The 19,472-nt window shown below is 44.2% G+C and overlaps 1 protein-coding gene across 2 annotated transcripts in view; it reads right to left on the bottom strand.

Moving 5' to 3' along the window:
• Positions 1-16,432, bottom strand: part of CALN1 (calneuron 1) — a 149,133-nt gene extending 132,701 nt beyond the window's left edge. The window contains exons 1-2 of one of the 2 annotated variants that reach the window (XM_026656550.2): positions 16,354-16,432; positions 14,590-14,714 (exon numbers count right to left, since the gene is read on the bottom strand). In XM_026656550.2, coding sequence (XP_026512335.1) covers positions 14,590-14,707 — 118 coding nt within the window. In that variant the 5' untranslated portion in view covers positions 14,708-14,714; positions 16,354-16,432. Of the gene's footprint in view, positions 1-14,589; positions 14,715-16,353 lie in introns of those variants that run through there. The other variant, XM_024205002.2, reaches the window with a different exon arrangement.
• Between the last annotated feature and the right edge of the window lie 3,040 nt (positions 16,433-19,472).

A 19,472-nucleotide genomic window follows, 5' to 3' on the forward strand; every position in this document is an offset into this window, starting at 1 on the left:
GGGGTTTGATTACCAAAAAGCCGGACATGTCCGGGAAAAACCGGACGTATGGTAACCCTAGCCACTGAGCCCCCCTGACCCACCAGCCTGGGTTCCCTTTTACACTGTACTGCTGTGACAAGCTGCAAAGCCTTCTCTAGCCTGCACCTTCACCAGCGTACATACAGTTAGGAACACACCCAGCTGCAGTTACATGCAGGCAGGCTCTTTAACCAGCCCCTGCATGGGAAGGCCTCAGCTAGGGCACCTCCCAGCTCCTATACCCCTCTGGAGTATAAACCCAAAATGATACCGCCTTGCGCTGCACAGGGAACTGTACAGCATAAGCTCATAAAATTCGCCCCCTCCCTCAATGTGGAGAGGAATATGCAACAGCTTTCTCCCCCGAATTATGATTCCCACATACTGGTTTTAGATAAAGTAAAAGCAAGTTTATTAATTACAAAAAATAGATTTTAAGTGATTATAAGGGATAGTAAACAGATCAAAGCAGATTACCTAATAAATAAACAAAAACGCAAAGTAAGCTTAATATACGAAATAGATTGGATATGAATAGCAGATTCTCACCCTAAGTGATGATAGAAGCAGGCTGCAGATTCTTAAGGGGCAAGCTGCACTTGCTTACAGCTTGGAATGCCCAGGTATTCCAGTCACAAGCTAAAAATCCCTTTAGCCTGGGTCCAGCACTTCCCCCAGTTCAGTCTTTTTTCCTCAAGTGTTTCCAGGAGCCCTCTTGGGTGGGGAGTCAGTGAAGAACCCAGATGATGTCACTCCCTTGTCTTATATAGCTTTTGCATATGGCAGGAATCCTTTGTTTCACAGCTTGGTTTGCATGCCAGTCAGCTGAAAAATACTAATATCTCAAGGTGGAGTCCAGCACCAGGTGACATGGTCACATGTCCCTGTAAAGGCACAGCAGCCATCCCCCACGGGCTGTTTGGAGCGTTCACAGGAAGGCTCACCAGGCGGGAGATAAGCTTCTCCTAAGGCCTATTATTTCTTCCTAATGGCTCATTAACCTGAATGGGCCCTTCCCAGCCAGCCATCTAGACTGAGAGCATTTTCCTAGTAGGCGTTGCCCAGGAATAGCTACATGTGAAATAGATATAGTCAATACTCATAACTTCAGATACAAAAAGTATACATGCATACAAATAGGATAATCATATTCAGCAAACCATAACCTTTCCAATGACACCTCACATGCCTTATCTTGCATAAAATACATCATAGTTATAATTATATCATACTAATATCGCTATGAAGAATATGGGACGGAATGTCACACTCCCCCCTACTGAATTCTGCACACCACTTGTCTTACCAAAACTGAACATTTGCTCACATACTCAGAAAAAGAACTTGGAAGACTGCGTAACAGCAACACCTATATGCACCACAGACATGTGCTTTAACCTGACCTTTGAATGCAAAAAGAAATGTAATTTCTAATTCATTTAAATTTCACTCCAAGGCAGATTTTGCTAATAGCCCTGGGCCAAATTCATGGTGTCATCCCACTAACTTCAGTGAATTTGGCCCACTCATCCTACAATGTAATAGCATTACAAATGGCAAATGATCACAAAGCACTTTACATACTACCGAGACGATTCGCCTTTTGATCGGCACTACAGACCTCTACTGCGGACCTTGCACCTGTTCCACTTCTAGACTCCCTCTGACATCAATAGCGCTGACTGGAGAATTCATATGTATACACATATATACACACAGAAATTGCTTCTCCCACTGACCCTGTGCCACCTTTGAAGTGAAACGAGTGGTTAACCCACTGCCCCACAACACTGTTCCACCACTGGGCTAGTCCAGATGACAAATACCTTAACCCAGGCATGCACAGTAAAACCTGTTATAACCAAACAAAGTTCTGGGTTCTAGTCCCAACTCTGCCTCTCCTGTGCTGTGTGACTAGGCAAGGTGCTCAAACTCTCTGTGTCCCTCTCTGTGAAATGATGACGAGGCTACTTGCCTGGCAAACAGGTCTGCTCTTCTGTTTGGATGATTAATGTTTGTCAAGTACTTGAAATTGTCACATGGAGAGAGCCATATACCCACCCAGTGATATATTAACCATAGGGATTACTTGCACCTCTTTGGTACTCATGGGCATGCAGAAGCAAACTTTGAATTCAAAGTTTCAATTTAATACCCTTTGATGTTTCAAAAGCCGGCCAAGGCCAGGAAAAGCTTCTTACCGGCTGGGTTTCTGCCCCACCATCTGTCTGACAGTTGGATGCAGCAGCAATCCGACAACTGCTGCCCATAGTCCTGGCTGCCAGCTCATCTTGCTCAAGAGGACTTCTAGGATGGAACCTGAGTGGTCAGACACCACACCAAGCCAGCTATCAACCACCTGCTTCCTTGCCTGTGCCTTCCAGAACAGTCTGTCCAGCTTGCCCTGGCTCCCAAATCTCTTCCCCAATATTCCCTGCTCTGACTCTAATATCACCCCTCCACCACCGCTACTCTGTTCCTGCTTTGCTCTTCCAACTAATCTGCCCCCAAGAATTTTGGCCACTCCACCACAGAGAATCCTGCTTCCCTCTCACACGTGATTCTCCACTTCCCCACTATTCTTTCTTCCCTGGCTTTAAAACTCCCTCAGCCACTACCCTGCAGATCCCCACTCACTTCCTATCTTACCTGACACCAATTTTCCACCCCTCTCCTCTTCCCCCTTTCTGAATGTTTTGCAAATAATCTGACAAAATTACCAGGAAGGAGTGTGTTTCAGTGGCTGTGCAGGACAGGAGCTGGGTGCCCCGTGTGGGTTGCACTGTATATTACTGTGCATTCACTCAGTGAAAAAAGACAATACAGAGATGTTCCCAGCATCCTATCTCTGGCCATTTGCATCTATTCTCATTTCATTTTGGGATGAGCTACCGTATGTTTTTCTATTTCCCCTTCTTTGCCTTCAATTAAGCATTGCTCTCAATGACATGACCTGGCTAGGTAAACTTGGATACGGAGCTTTTACAACAGCTGGTCTCATGCTTCCCACAGCCTTGTAATTGCAGTGAGAATGGAAAGGTGGGTCAGAACCGTATCAAGATGCAATGCAGTCTATTAGTTTTACTCTTCTGAGCACAGCATATTTAGCTTCTCTCCTCTGGATCTATGCCTTGCTAAGTGACTCGTAGCTCTCCTAGTCATGAGACGTGAGTCACAGCCTTGCCCCCTCAGGAAGACAAATGTACTTTATCATGTGTGGGGAGAGTGCGGGGGGGTGGGGGTGGGGAACATAATCAAAACGTGTCATTACAGACTTCTGGACAGCAGTTGCCTGCGATGGCTTCTAACCAATAACGCAGCAGGTTTGAAGATGCTTTATGATACCACATAACAGATGCCCTGAAAGTCAAACTCAAGCCATTAACATTAACATTTTATCTTATTTTTCTTAAAAAAAAAAAAAAAAAAAAAAAAAAAATAAGGTCTTTAAAAAGGATCACATGTAGAAGATACAGGCAAAGCTTTCCCTGGATTTCTGGAGATTCCCCATCTCCTCCATTCATGGGATAAATGCAAAGCAGAGGTTCGCTCAATGCCATTCATTTAGACCCATTTCAGCAAAGGACTTAAGCCTGTCCACTAAAAACACGTTAAAGTTAAGCACTTTGCCGAAACGGGGCTTTCCTCAGAATACTACCTCTGGGAAATCTTCTACCACCCAGATGGGGATAAAAATATTATTCTGCCCTTCTTACAAACATTGCTCCCATGTGGTAAACTGAGGCACATAGCGATTAATGACTTTCACAAAGTCTCAGTGCAGAACTAGAACCCAGAAGTCCTGGCTCCCGGTCTGTTGCTCTGTAGCTGCCAGATCTCATTATTAATCTATTCTTTAGACTGGCTTTATGAAATGCACTTAAACGTTGTGGCGAACAGATGTCTAATCGTAGGCGTCGCTACGTTTGGCAGGGTGACTCTTCTGGACTTGAGGAAGTTGACTTAGGTTTTGCTACAACTTGATTAAATCTGACATGCTGAAAAACACAGTGAGGTACCTCATGATGGCTAAAACATTGACCACTGTAACTCTAAGGGGCACCTGACAAGAGACAACCCAGCAAACAGACTGAGACAGAGCTGGTTCTCAGCGTTCGCATCGTTTACTTTTTCAAGTATTAATTATGTAAAATAATGCTAATTGAAGGGGAAACAGGCAAAGTGCGCTGGCTAATTGACACACTACAGTGCATGCTATTCTGAGCAGGAACCCTGCTAGAACAGAAGTACCGCAGAGGTGCCCTTGACTGGGTACAGCTAACTGAACAGAAGTCATTTCCCCATGCAACATGAAATATGCATCCTAACCACAGCTGAGCCTGTAGAACCTTTTCCCGCATTTTATAAATTCATGCAAGCTCATTCTGCCCCAGAATCATGCAACATTAAGGTCCCGTTTGCTCTACTTTAGCTCTGGCTTAGATTCATCAGGGCACTCTAGTAATATTCATCCTCCTTTTGCCTCTTTGTTAAATGCATCTTTTCTGAACCTCTCTGAAGTCCACTCTGCAGCAGCCCCAGGACTTTGGTTGAGATATGAAAGCCCTAAGCGATGAGATAGAGGACAGTTGGTATGAGAACCGATACGGCATAGAACAGAAAATAGAACAGGCTATTTGACTAAGCACTTACATCGTATATTGGGGCCTGCGTCTTCTCGGACACATTTCATGGGCGTGACACGAGTCTAGCATCGTTGACATCAGTGGAGTTATTCCCAGTTTGAACTGGCATGAGTGAGAGGAGAATCCCCCCTAAATTAACGAATCCTGAATGAGATGAGTATTAATGCAGATTTATTCAGCCACAAATGGGGAAGGCGAGGCACAGAGAGGTAGGCAACTTAGCAACACAATGGCCCCTGTTTCTAAGATACCAAGTGCAAATGGGAATCTTCAGTCAGCTGGTCTGAATACACAGTTCTGCAGGCTTCCTGCTGCTCCCACCAGGCTGCCGTTCCTCCTCCCTTGAATCTGCAGCTCAGGAAGGAGACAGCCTCTCGTGCAAGTAGTTGGCTTCAATGGGGCTATCTTGGCAGGAACAGAGCCAGCAGCCCACCAAGAGTGGTCAGAGAGGGATAAAGAAGGATCAAAGAGGGAAGTTTTGAAAAGGTCAACGGTAGGGTGTATTCTGTAAGAAGGAAAAAAAATCTCCTTTGGGATATTCAGAGGCTGTTCCCTCTAACCATCTCCGGGGGCATTCAATCTGAAATCTGTTTCCCTGCAGCACTCCCCACCCCAGGCCCTATCAGCCCAGGGAGCAAACAGCAGAAACAGAATCAAACCCCACAGTCTCCTGTGTGGCAAGGAGAGGCGCTTCAACCAACAGCAACCAGTACTGACCACTAATGAATTTACGCAGCGTCTGAAAGGTCCAGGAGGGATGCTAGAAAATGTTCACCTTCGTCTGAGCCTCTGGATGTAGGCACCTGATGCTGACTAAACACAAGGGCCCCAATCCTCCATTCTCTTGCTTCTGTGCCTGGGAGAGGAACAGCAGGAGGGAGGCAAAGCTAGCTTAAAGCCACCTTTGACTCCGCCTATTCAGGGGTCTGCCTGGGAAGCAGAGAATAGCCACAGAACAGGGCACTCTCCCTATCCCCTCTCCCTTTTGTGAGCTCCACAGCTTCTGAGAGGCTGTCTGTGCAGAGGGTGTTCTCCAGACTGCTGCAAAGGGGCTTTGCTTTTAACTAAGGATCAGGCCCACTGAGTACTTAGAGCAACATGCACTGAGAATCATGCTCCCCGCAGAGCAGCTGTGAGGTGAACCATGGATTTAGGACAAGGAACTGGATGGATTCTGGAAAACGAAGGGTCTAGATTAGAAATATGCATTTAAAAGGTCCATATTAAAGTGGTATCAAGGTGTCATTGTCCGATTTGAGGGACTTTTAAGCATGTTTAGAGCTTGATCTGAGTTTGCCAGGCAGCAGCTCTGCACACAGGTCCTTGGCCCATGCAGTGAGCGAGTTATAATACTGCTCCAAAGAAAGGCAGTCTTAAAAATGAACTGGGTTTATTTACAAAAATTCAGAGGACTATTCGCCCACAATTCAGATCACATGAGGGATAACGTAACGACGATGCGTTTCCAGTAGGAGACACGCACACCTGTCTCCATGCTACGAGGCAAGAGATTAAATAAACAAAGTAATGAGGAGTGAGGTAAAAGTGGCTTCGTGCAAACGGCAGGGCTTTTCTAAAAATGGTCTTGTACACAGAGGGTTAACAATGTCCACCCTGTATCGGTTCCTTCCTTGCTATCTCCAGTAGACTGGCCCCTTTCGTACACCATCCTCGTTCAGATTCACTGCGGAGGATAACTAACCCCAGTGACACTCAGAGGACTTGCCCACTGACCAGCCAATACCAATAGCTACGGTGATGTAGCTAGAGCTCAAACGTAACTTCTTTAATTGTCTTCCAGATGATGTCCCTAGCAATTGTCATCTGTTGGCAGCTGATCGTCAGTTTATTAATTCTCTCTGTCAGAGCTCTCCCCTCAGAGACGGCTGCGATGTGTTACCCTGGATTTTTCCTTTATAATAGACTGCTGGGGCAGTAAGCCAAGGTGACTGAGCTTTACAGTAAAGGATTCTGGCATCTGGGAAAAGGAGCAAGCACTTCCCCCTTTAACGCAAGGCATCTGCGACCCCTTTCCCCAGCACACACACAAACGCTATGAGGATCCCCCCAATACTTTAGCAACCTGCCACGTTGGGCAAATATAGAACCGCCAGCCAGGGCCCAGGCAGTAAAACATCTGGGAATGGAAACCTGAGCTGCTTTGTGCCGCTCCACAATTTCCATGCTGTAGCTTTTTACCACCTGCCTGCTGAGGGTCCTTAGTGCCTCATAGAGCACAGCACTGGCCTTCTAGCCACAGCATTCCCTGAGACATCACAGCATCCACAGCTTAGAAGATACGAGCTTGGCTCCCTACAGAGCCCAACTTCCTTCGAACCCCAAGAGTCACTCTTGCGTCATACCGGCTTCGTGTGTCCGAGTGATTGTCGGTGCCTGTTAGGGGTTGGGACCTGTTACTCCTGTTAACAAAAGCTCCTGTAGCTCAAGTGCTAGACGCCTGTGTTTCTGGAACTGAATTACAGTCCCTGTGACTGTGTGTGTGAGAGAGAGATTTGTCTAGTAATTGTGTCTGTCTGTCTGCAGCACCTGGATTTCATTACAGCTCTGTGCAAAGTGGGTGTAAGATGCTATCAGATCAGAACAGTAGATTTTACCACTTACTTTCCCACTTTCTAAATGGTTACACAAGGTGCGGCTCAATGGAGAATTAGGCCCGATGTCTTTGAGCCAGTATATAAACATCAAAGCAAACCCAAACAACACTGGAATCTATAGACTCCATATTAATTTTATAGAAGATAAAATAGATTGGGATAATTATACATGCAGAGCACTGCTGTGTCCTCCCTTTGTCCGATTTAAATGAACACGCTCTCACCTAAGCCCACAGTAGATAAAAACACAGGCCAGAATGGGTAGCCACAATCTCTCTGTGTGCATGTATGTTCTTCCTGTGGGTATTCGTTCTATGGGCTTTTTTCAGGAGCAAATGTGCATCTCATAATAAAAGAATCCATATTATACAGAAGTTATCATTACCGTGCTGGTATTTATGATTTTTAAATGGAAACTGTTTCAAACCTGAAGCAACTGGGCACTGAAGAAATGCACACTGTAATTAAAATATATTTATATTTGGGAAACTGGAAAGAAAAGCCCCAGAGGCATCAAAGATACCCAAGGTCCAGCCAGGGGAGTATCTGCATCATGACACTGTGGCTTTATATCCACAAAGATGAAACAGTATTTAAACACAATTTAAAACGTAAATTATTCCATTTTCAGCCCAGATCATTCATGATGGGGAATCCATGGATAAACCTCTCTTTTACAAGCATTCCGAGCGTTATACAATTTCATCCACGTAATTAACAGGCTGCTCCCAGAGCTCACACTGAAATACGGGCTTTTGAGAAACCTCTGCTGCTATCGCCCTCAATGCTGTGCACCACAGCTGCTAATCTGAGCACGAGCCTTTAATGCAACATAAGCCTGGCTAGCATTTCAGCTTAGTTCCTTCTGGGTCATGCTCGGCCATTTCAGAAGAGGTCCTTGAACCCCCAAATGCACCTTATCTTTCCCTTTTATCCCTCTCCTCCTCTGGGTGGTTTTTTCCATGGCCAAAAAGCTAAGAAAGGCAGACTCACTCAGTGTTGCTCCATGTGTCAAACAAGCATCTAACAGGACATAGCCCCTTTGGATTTTCCTCCCTCTGAGTGCTGGTGCATTTCTTCTCCAAAGTACTTAAGTTTCACGCTCTCCGGGGATACTAAAGCAGCTCACTCTGCAACAATAAGTCTCATCTGCAAATATACTGTGCAATCAACTTGATTTTAAGACTAGCAAGAACCTAACTACTCCTCGAGCCACCAGAACTCAGCAGGGTGAACAAAATAGCCACAAATCCAAAGGAGCCACAGAACAGGCACATGCTAAAAGAATCATTTTCAGGGAGGAACTTCTGGGAACTAATATTGTGGTTCCCCATCTCTGAGAGGCAACAGCCTTTTTATCAAGTCCTCTTGGTAGCCAATAGCAAATCAGGTCCCAATGCAGAAAAAGGCTTAAGCAGTTCAATGGGACTTGAGTGCCTGTTTATGTGCTTTGCTGAATAGGGATGGGATTATGGTTAAGATCATGCTTCAGAGCTTTGCAGAATCAGTGCCTTAGTGCATTGCAGGGCATAGAATATATCTGAAATGCATTAAAAACTGACCTTCTTGAGGCTACCCATTATCCAGTCAGCAATCATGACCTCTGCCTTCATTTTAACAGCCATGGACAAAATTTGTAGACATGCGTGTCTAAAGTTTAGGTGCCTTAGTTTGAGAATTGGGGTCCACAGTTTTTGTTCCTGCGTCCCAAGAGAGCCTATTTAGTGGTATAATCTCCATCATCCTAATGCCTTATTGTCCTGCTGCAACTATTGCCTCAATATATCCTCATCCAATTTTTCATTGCCTGGATTATTGGCATATGGCAGCCAACATCTAATTCTGAAGTCCATATGGACATCATTTAACCAGGCCCTTTCATTTTTGCATGAGCTGTTTTCCAATTATACTCTAAAGCCACTCACTGTTGTATCTCATGCAGCAGCCCAGCATACAAGTGACCTGGTTAAAATCGCTTCTGCAGGTACTGCTCCCACTCCATAATGGCAGAGAGTTGGCAATGAAACAGGTGGAAGCCTGGTAATGGAGGTGCTATAGTGCATGCAGACATGTGAACATGTTTGTCTTCAACTCAAACAAAATAATCCTTGAGGAAGAGCTCTGATTCAGGGAAAGTCCTAGAGAACTTCATTTGAAGGCCACTTGAACAAAGCTTGTCTAGACTGGGGACTTGCCCCAGTTACAGCCTTTTCAATAGCTCCACTACTGCAGGCCTAGCTTGGACAGGCAAAGCCATGATTTGTACTGATGGAGCGTCCCTCGGCTTCACTACGCTAGAGCTTGCACCACTTCAGCCAGGCTGTTGTCTACAATCAGGGCACATCCCCAGTCCACAGAAGGTCTTACAGGCACAGCTAAGGTTTTATGGCGGAGGCCATAGGATCTAAATCTGTGGATGAAATACCTTATTACTTCAAGATGCTTTAAATACATCAGGGAGTAAATCTCAGGGAGGGTAAAGAGCTATTTAAGCTGAAGGACAATGTCGGCACAAGAACAAATGGGTATAAAATGGGGATGAATAAACTGAGGCTGAAAATCAGAAAAAGGTTTCCAGCCAACAGAGGGGTGAGGCTCTGGAGCAGCCTCCCAATGGCAGCAGTGTGGGCAAGAAACCTAACTGATTTCAAGATGGAGCTTGATAAATGTATGAGAGGGATTCTGTGGGGTAGTTGCCAGTGACAGCAGGGGACTGGACTTGATGAGCCAGCAGGTCCTATCCAATCATATGTTCCTGTGCTTTATAGTGACATGGAGGGTCCAGGTCCAATGCCGATTGACTGTACTGTGACTTGGGTGTGTGTGTGTGTGTGTGTGTGTGTGTGTGTGTGTGTGTGTGTGTGTGTGTGTGTGTGTGTGTGTGTGTGTGTGTGTGTGTGTGTGAGAGAGAGAGAGAGAGAGAGAGAGAGAGAGGTGTGCGTGAGAGAGAGGTGTGCGTGAGATACACCCACACACACACACAGACTTTTACAAAGTTTACCTAAAATGCATATATTTTCCCTTCAGGTGATATTTGTCAGACTCTTACAATGGGAACATTTTGCCTTCTAACGATACCCTTTAGATAGTGCCTGTGTGGGTGGATGACTCAAACTTGCAATGATGATTCCATCCCCTGATTTTTTATTAAAATGTATATATATAATCTTAGCAATTTGTAATGTTAAGGCAGCAGCCGATTCTAAAAGGAAATATGTGCAAATAGTGCTAAAATTCTGAAATGAATCAACAATAGCCAGGAAATTCATAGATAAAGCAGTTGCTCTAGCCCTAATTTATGCTCTCATGCCTAGCTATTGCTGACTATATGACACATAACATTCACCAGAGGCCAGCTCCTACTTTATAATCCCCAAGAGACAGGTTATGGATGGCATGTCAGTTTCAACTTTGTCATTTACTTTGTGTTACAAATTTTGGCAACACCTAATGTAGCTTTCTATAAGTTAATTTCCTTTGCAATCCTAAGAGTTTCTCAAAACCCTCATGCTACTATGGGGACCACAAATAGCAAATGACACTATGAGGAATGGACAGAGAATCAAAAGAGTAACGAACTATTGCTTCAGCCTATTTTCTTTGCTGCCACAGTAGTATTTACAGCAGAATGGGAAAAAGAGGATGCATTTAAAATAGACAGATGGCTGACAAAAGACTGAGAAGTTCTCATGGGAAGAGAATGACTAGCCAGAAAAGAGGTGGAAGAATTGCCTGGGCATGTGAACAGACTACTCGAAGATGTGCTTATTCACCCTACAACCCAGAATCTCTGCACACATTTACCCCTTATTAAAAATGTGTGTAACTTTGAACAATTTAAATTGTCTGATGTTCATACCATACAGTACTGTATGACCCCGTGGACCCCATAACAACAATGCAAGTATGAATTAATTACATTACCCCTCAACAAAAATAACATTCTAATCTATTTGGTTTTACTTGGGCTCTTATACTGCACTTATCACCGTAGTAACTGATCACTTGCACTTTTAAAAATCCATTTCAGAAGTGAATGGGATTGAGCCAAACACTCTAGATGCTACCATGATGCCAGAGAAGCCTAACAGATCAGATGGCTATCTGGGCCTCAATCTTGCAAGAAGTCCCACCCAAAATTCCCATTAACTTTTGTGCAAGAAGGTTCAATCCTTTAAGGATTTAGCATATTGCGGCTGGTATTTTGAAGGCACCGGAGGGGGTTTAGGCAACCAAATCCCATTGAAAGTCAATGGGAGTTCGGTGCCTAACTCCCATAGGCTCCTTTTGAAAATCCCAGCCTGTATTATTAATTTCAAATTTGTTACTATGTTACAAAGGTTGTGATGCGGCCGTTAGTACATCAGTATAACTCCCATATGCCCTCACCAACGCCCAAAGCTAAAACGTCTTAATAACTGCTACCGAGACTGTAAACTCTTTGGGGAAGAGATGGTCTTTTTGTTCTAGGTTTGTATAGTACCTAGCACAGTGGGGTCCTGGTCTCTGGCTGGGGCTGTTAGGTGCTACAATAACACGAATAAATAATAAAATAATACTTACTGCTGGTAAAAAATAACAAATGGCCAAAAGAGATCCCATCCTTTTTTTTTTAAAATGACTAAGCTATATTTTAGTACACAGTGCACAGGAAAGCATTTCCACCTACGAAATCCTTCTGTGCTAATATGGCTTAAGAGGAACTGAATCAATTTAGCCCCAATTTTGTGTGTAAGGAAAAAAAAATGCCCCCGGGTTGAGATCTTTTCTGCTAAGCTAAAAACTGGGGCATATCTTCATGGCAAAGTTACAAAGCCTTTGAAAATAAGTGTTTGTAAAGCAAAATGCTCCAAAAATTTATAAGTAAATTCTAACGAGAAGTCTGTGTCTAACAGCCAAAGAAGAAACGGGTGATTAGCAAAAGAGCTCAGACTCCTGTATTTTGAAGAATGAGTGGGATATCCTTTGTGAACAGAGATGAATGAAATAAGCTGCTCTCCAGTGCAACGGCACAATTACAATAAGCCACAAACCACATTGAGCTGACATGGGATTAACATTCACATCGACTGCCACTGGTTTTATAAGCCAGCTACTCAGCACTTATTCATGACATTTCACATTAATTACCAGTAATGACACTCAGTGATTCATATTCAGACTGACTCTGTTTAGGCCAGGCACCTTCACTCCCTGGGCTGAATTTTGTGATGACCAATAGCCTGTGAAATCAGAATGCAGTCGACAACATGCATGAATTTTACCTGATTGGGGGGTGACCAAATTGCAAAGTAGGGTAGGGGTGGTTAAGGGGGCCTAAATCTCTGGTCTGTCACTGTTCTGTGCAGGGCTGGTCTCCCTGTGCTATGTTAGAGCAGCTTGAAGGCCATCTGCAAACAGCCTGAGAGGAGTGAAAATACATCTGAGAATCAGCACCTCTCAGCAGTATTCTGGCCACCCTCCCTTCCTCCAGCCAGGCCCCCTTTTCCCTGCAGTGCTAGCGGCAGGGAGGGTGAATGGCACAAAAGTCCTTCTGCCACTACAGGATTACTGGTGTCTCCCCTTCCCTAGCTCTCTGGGCCAGTTAAATCAGCTTCACTGCAAGATTACTCCAGTTCAATAACACAAAGAGGCCACGCTGCACTGACAGAGAGCTTGCCTTCGTGTCTGACACGGATATGTAAACACTTCAGAGCAGAGACCTGGCTTTTCTGTTTGGTTGCTTGCTGCTAAATGCAAATCTTCTAAATAAATAAGTTGCAATTCCTTCCTCAGTCACTAGGAGGTAAGGGGTCTGTGAGCTATAGAGGAAGTTAAAATGGGAACACCCTGGTTAGTGTGTAGCAGCGAAGTCTTCCAGAGCGACATTTGAGCAAGACTTAATCCACTGCCATCTTGTCTGCATTGTGCTAACCTATTTGATCATCAACTATGAGAGCATCTAAACTTTGCCTAACCACATTGTTCTCCCTTATTGCAGCCCACAATGGGCAAGCCAGCTCAGCGATATTATCAACCAAACCCAAACTCTCATCCAAACTTCCACAGCACCTTACAAGGAACACAGAGGGTGGTTATAAAATCTGCACACTTCCCTTAAGTGATATACCTTAAGTGACATTTTTAGTTAAACTGTGTTTAAAGTGTTTTATACTAGGTACTGTATATTTCTTACCTTTAATAAGTATAGTAAATTCCCACTGGGGGAAAAAATCATTTGAATAAATATATTTGGAGAACATACTTTTTTTCTTCTTAGCTTAAATTAACGTTCAGCTTGCAAAATTGACTTACAGAGAGTAGAGATAAAATAGACCTGTCAAGCTTGTGAGATCTGATTTATCCTCAGAACATATAAAACTTGGCTTGCTTGCATGTTGCCCCACCAATACGTGTAAACCTTGTTCTAGAGGGACGGTTTCTATCTAGCTCCATTTCCATGCTCGTTGAATCATTAAGCTCTCTGCAGAGCTTGTACAAAAGGTCCACTGGGAAGTAGACCACGAGCTTCAACGTCTTCCACGTTGCTCACAGAACAGCCGTCAAACAGTAAGCACTTGTGATTAGAAATTATCTGGGCAAAAACAGAGGAATCAGACCCCAGGTCCATCTAGCCCAATGTCTTGTCTCTGACAGTGACCAATACCAGATGCTGCAGAAGAAAGTGCAAGAAACTCCACAGTAGGAAGTTATGGGATAATCCACCCACAAGGAAAGTTTCTAACCCTCGTCAATTAAAGGCTGGCTTATGCCCTCAATCATTGACCTGGAGAAGTCAATCGCAAAGCACTTTTCCAGCCCCAGAGCCACATTCAGCTTCCACATATCTATCTAGATAAATAGATATAGCTAGACAGAAAACTTCTTGCTTAATGGCCATATAGCAAATGTGATGATACATCTAGGAACACAGATCCTGGCCCTGCGTAAAGAACAAGGCATTTTCCTGTGTAAAGAGCAAGGCATCTTTATCCAAAATGTTAGTCTAACTTTCTCCTGCAAAATTTGGCCCATTCAGAACATGCTTGTTTTTTTAAAAGCTCTTGCCTTATTTGAAAGTGAAAGGACAGAGACTGAAGCTAAAAGCAGACCTGAGATCTGAATATAACTTCAGACTATGGCCTTCCCCTCATTTTAGATCTGGTGAGCTGTGCCACTTAAAACAAACCTTTTATTCTCTACTTCACACTCAGAATGGCGTTCAAGTTATTTTAAGATTACGCAACTAATAAAATGAATGCAGGCTCACCGACTGCCTTCCCCTACTGTCTAATTACCCCCTCCCCACCTCAAACAAGGTTCCTTACCATCCAATTCCTCCACAGAGATATTGGCTAGCTGTTCACTGTCACTGCCAGCAGAGAGCGATCGATTCAGGTAGTTCCCCTTGTATAACAAGCCAGCCGTTACATGGTGGAATGGCATCTTCTCCCTGCACACGAAAAACAAGCAGAAGAATCATTATAATACTTTTTCTTTTCTTTCTTTTCAGAGAGCAATCAGCTGCCTTTGAAAGAGCAGTAGGATTAAAACCTTCTGCATCTCAGAATGATGAATGCTCAGAGAAGCCAAGTTCATGGCTGATGGATTGCAGCCTTAATTTTGTCGCTACACCAGAAACTAAACAAAGAACAGGGTCTTCTTCATTAAGGGGGAGAGTTAGCATAGGCAGAATGCAGATGTCCTAGCCAAATAATAATCCTTTGCATTTACCTAGCAATGTTCAACCTGGAGAATTTAATAGAGTGCAAAATCACAAGGCGTCAGAGCTGAGATGTTCAAAGCTGCATAAGGGATCTGAACGCCCAATTCCCATTCATTTAAACTGAACATCCAAATCCCTTAGGCAGCTTTCAGCATCTCAGCCAGGAAATGTTAGTACTAGTGCTGAGTACCAATCCTAAGTGAGATTACATCCATGCCACAGTTTAAAGAATCTAACTGCAGTGTTCTTGCTGAAGGAAGGAATTTCACCTTCAAGCAGAGACTGGAGATGAACATTTTCATCCCAGTATATGAATGTTGCAGAAAAATATTACTAGGAAAGCATCCCAGGAGATTGCAATGGAAACTTCTTTGCAATTCACCTACAGCATAAGCAGTGCCCACCATAACCTAGGGTACGTTTCATCAAAGGACAGCCATTTCCCCAGTCAAAAATGGCAGTTACATGGCAATAATATACAATGATTTAGGATGGACAGGAAAGGAGCAAGTTCGCTGTAACCAACTGAAACTATGTTTGAAACTGAAATGTTTGTAGGCCAGATCCACAACTGGTGTAAATCAGACTCCATCTCAGCCGTAGCACATTTTATAGTGTAAAAGATCCACCTTCAGCGGATATAACAGCAGAGTCAATGGAGCCATGTTGATTTGTACCAGCCAAGGCTCTGGCACAGTGTTTTTACACAAACTGGAATTTGGCCAGGACACAGGCCAAAATACCTTGGGCCAGATCCTCAGCTGGTGTAATTCGATGTAGCTACATTGACTGTGCTGATTTATAGCAGCTGAGGAACTGGTCCCTTGAATGTTCTCTATAAAAACGTATTATAGGGTCTCTCCTTTGCATCTCATTCAAAGGACATCACCTCTACATTCATGCTGAAGCACTGCCTCCGAGAGACAAGTGCCACCTATTGAATCATGTCCTCAACTTCTGGCCGCACTTGGGTAATAATTACAGGGGTGATTTGGCTCTTACAACCACCATATGTTCTTAGTATAGTCAATAAAACAGACGCATATATATACACATACACTCTCTATAGAAACACATGCACATCTTAATCCTGTAATGAATGACTTTCTACCTCACTGAGTTTATGAAAGCTTAAATAGCCTTAAAGAGCAAACCAACCTGATACACGGGTAACACAGAATGAGAAAAAGTTTGTTTCCCTGTCATTACTTTGTACATACATAGCAGTTCTCTTGCTGTAATTATGCAAACAAATCCTAATCCTTTTTAAAATACATTTACTTTGGAACTAGTTTCTTCAGCAGCACATTAAAAACATAAATAGGTTTTCTTTTTCATTAAGCATAGATAATTTCCCAGCACTTACCAATTAAAGTGTTTCACTCAGATACATCAGTCTGTGTTGCCAAGGCACTAACTTTATATACACAGCAAAAGGAGAACAGCGAACACCATTTCAGTGCCAGTTTGGATATTTAAATGCTGACCAGTCAGACAGCAGTGCCAGCAAGTTGTGCATTCATGTTGGCTGTCATGTCACACAATGAAATATTTAAACGTACATTGATCTGCATGTTTCCTCCATAATCATACGTCCAATATAAAAGCAACGACACTGACTTTTGAAATCCCATTTAATTAGAGAGGGGCTTAAACCAAATCCCTCAACCTGAGCAGTCACATATTTGGGGCTAGTTTGATATCTAAAATCCAGATCTCAACTCCTCACACAGGGTCAGACGTTTAAACATGCACAAATCAGGCAGCTGAGGGCACACAACAGGCCAGAACGGTGTCCAAGGTTATCCAATTTGTGTGCACAGTTGCAATAATTCACACGCAAATAAGGTATGGATTTCTGCATGTAGCTGCATACCTAGCCATTTTAAAAATCAGACCTGCGAATCCTTGTCTTTATAATGATTTTTAAAATACCAGAGTTAACCATCCCCTGAACTTCGGGATGTTTGAAATCTACATCCAACTGCTAGCAGAGTGAAGCTTGAGGTATCCTGCCACCAGAATGGAATCTCTCTAGAGAGAGATGAAGCAGAACATTTGGATTGCAATACCTGGATTGTGGGGGAGCCATACAAAAAAGGGAAAATATTCTGAAACTAGCAAAGTCTTTATGGGAGAGTGGGTAAATATCAACCCATCTGGTAATCAGGGATGTGCTCTACTATAGACAGTTTGTTTATAGACAGGGGGTCGCTTTTTGTCATATTTGCTGGTGGATTGTTGCATGATCAGTCTGAGCAAAATCCTCCTATCGCAAGCAGGGTCACAGAGGGTGGTGGAAACCCGATGACTCTTCGGCAAGAGGTAAGAACGACACTGCACATGGCGTTGCCTAAATGAGACACAGCTGGACTATGTGTACACAAGGGAGATGTTAAGATAGCCTGTGGGTCCATGATTACACTAATCTAAGCAGCCACAAACCTTAGCAGTGGTCATGTGCAGCGGAAGTCCTTTATTAACTATGGACGGGTTGCAGAACTGGCTATGTCTGCAAACTGGGAAAAGGAGTGTACTCCGTTCTCCCTGCCCCAAGATAGCCCCCCACCATCAAGAAGATTTACTCCAGCTTTGTGTGAGGCAGGTGGATTTCACCCGGTGTACCTCCTTGTCCTGACCTTACATAAGTTGCATTACACTTCCGGAGGCATTAGAGGAGCACAACACCTTGAGGGACAAAATACCTGTGTAGGCCTGACCCTGCCAGACCTCAAACCACACAGTACTTCAATGGGAGTTTTTGCTCGAGTAAGGTCTGCAAGACAAGTCCCTCTCTCATTTGTATTCACACTGCTGTACTGAATGTTTTATGTCTTTTTGAGGAAGGCCCTTTGTGGTAGAAATATTGACCTTTTCCTCTTCGCCTGCAATAAAGAGAAAGTGACTCTATCTTAATGAGTCTGAGCACTTAATTAATGGTAGTTTAAAGAGACAGCCTTGGTGGTTCACTGCTCAGGCAGGAACTCTTGAAAGAGACTATGCCTTAAAGGAAAAGAAACGGCAAGGCATTGTGTAACCCTTTCACAGGGGGAAGCAACCAGGTGTAGCAAGGGGCTGGCATTGCCCGGCACTCTTCAGAGCAGCCAGGCTGGCAACATTACTAGCCTAGAGACATTCCTGCCCTCAGGAGACCTCACAGTGCTACCCAGCCCAACCCTTGCTCAATTGAGAGCGGGTGGTACCCAGCATCCTCTCACACTTGGCATGTGACCGGAGTCCCTATTGCTGAATTTGTAGCCATGTCAACATGTTTCTCATTAACTCATTAGGTGGGAAACGGGACACAGCACTTTCTTCTGCCCTTTTACAGAGACAGCATAAGAAAGAATCCAGAGTTCTGTCCTGCAGGAAGCAGCCTCTGTAGCTGATCCATCAAATACCCAGTCACCACCAAGGGTTCTCTCCCTTCCATCTGGAGGGTTTCCACCTGTGAAGCAGCTGCAGAATGCTGACCCATCCTTTGCCTGGCTGAGCTCACAGCTGGAACGGACAGCAAAGAAGAAAGGAGGTGTTCCTGTGGAGGATCCACCCCACTTCATAATGCTAGTGACTGTGGATGGGAGAACGGGTTTCACACCACCCACCTGATCTCCAATTCTGGAGCCCACTGTGACGCTTTTCAGGGCACCCAGGGCTGAGACTCACCTCCCTGCCACCTGCCTCCATTGTGAGGGAGTCTTACCGGTGTCCGCTGGGTGTTAACTCCCTAACACAACCAGCCTGTCAGGTACTGAAGCACTCTCCTCTGAGCTACACCAGCCCTGCCTTTGCCTTGACAATAGATGCTCCCAGCCCCTGGGTCCCTACAAAATGTCCTCCTATGGTGTCCAGCACCTGATCACTGGATAACCATAGAAATCCCAGATCCTCTGCTCACAAAGGAATAGTGTATCCCAGCTTACCCATTTTACCTTAGCCCACCATGCCTGCACCACACACAGCACTTGAGCTCAGTCATGGTAATACAGATTTAAGAAAGACGAGAGATTCAAATAGAAACCAGTGCGAGTGATGGACACAAATGGCTACGTACAAAACAAAATCATAAAACGTGAACTAGGGCTTACACGTATTACACATACACATGCATTTCCATTACATGCGTCTGACGAAGTGGGTATTCGCCCACGAAAGCTTATGCTCCAATACATCTGTTAGTCTTTAAGGTGCCACAGGACTCTTTGTTGCTTTTCACATATTAATAGTTACCTTTCCTAGCCAACAGAGCAGAGTCTCACCTGCAAGTACAGCCTTTTCCAGTGTTTTCTAGTCTCAAGGAGACAGGACCCAGTCTTTCATGAAGCACTCCCTCCTCAGTGAATGGATCCAGAGTGTCTTTCTCCATCCTGTGATATACTGAATCAGTCTTTTGTCTTTATTCCCCAACAGGATGCGCCCCTCACTGTCCTATCATTCCTTTTCACTTCCAGATAGTTTCAATGTTTATAGTTTGTCCTTGATGGT

This window comes from Terrapene carolina, unplaced genomic scaffold (genome assembly GCF_002925995.2).
Source record: "Terrapene carolina triunguis isolate 2854851 unplaced genomic scaffold, T_m_triunguis-2.0 Scaffold231, whole genome shotgun sequence".
Lineage (NCBI taxonomy): Eukaryota > Metazoa > Chordata > Testudines > Emydidae > Terrapene > Terrapene triunguis.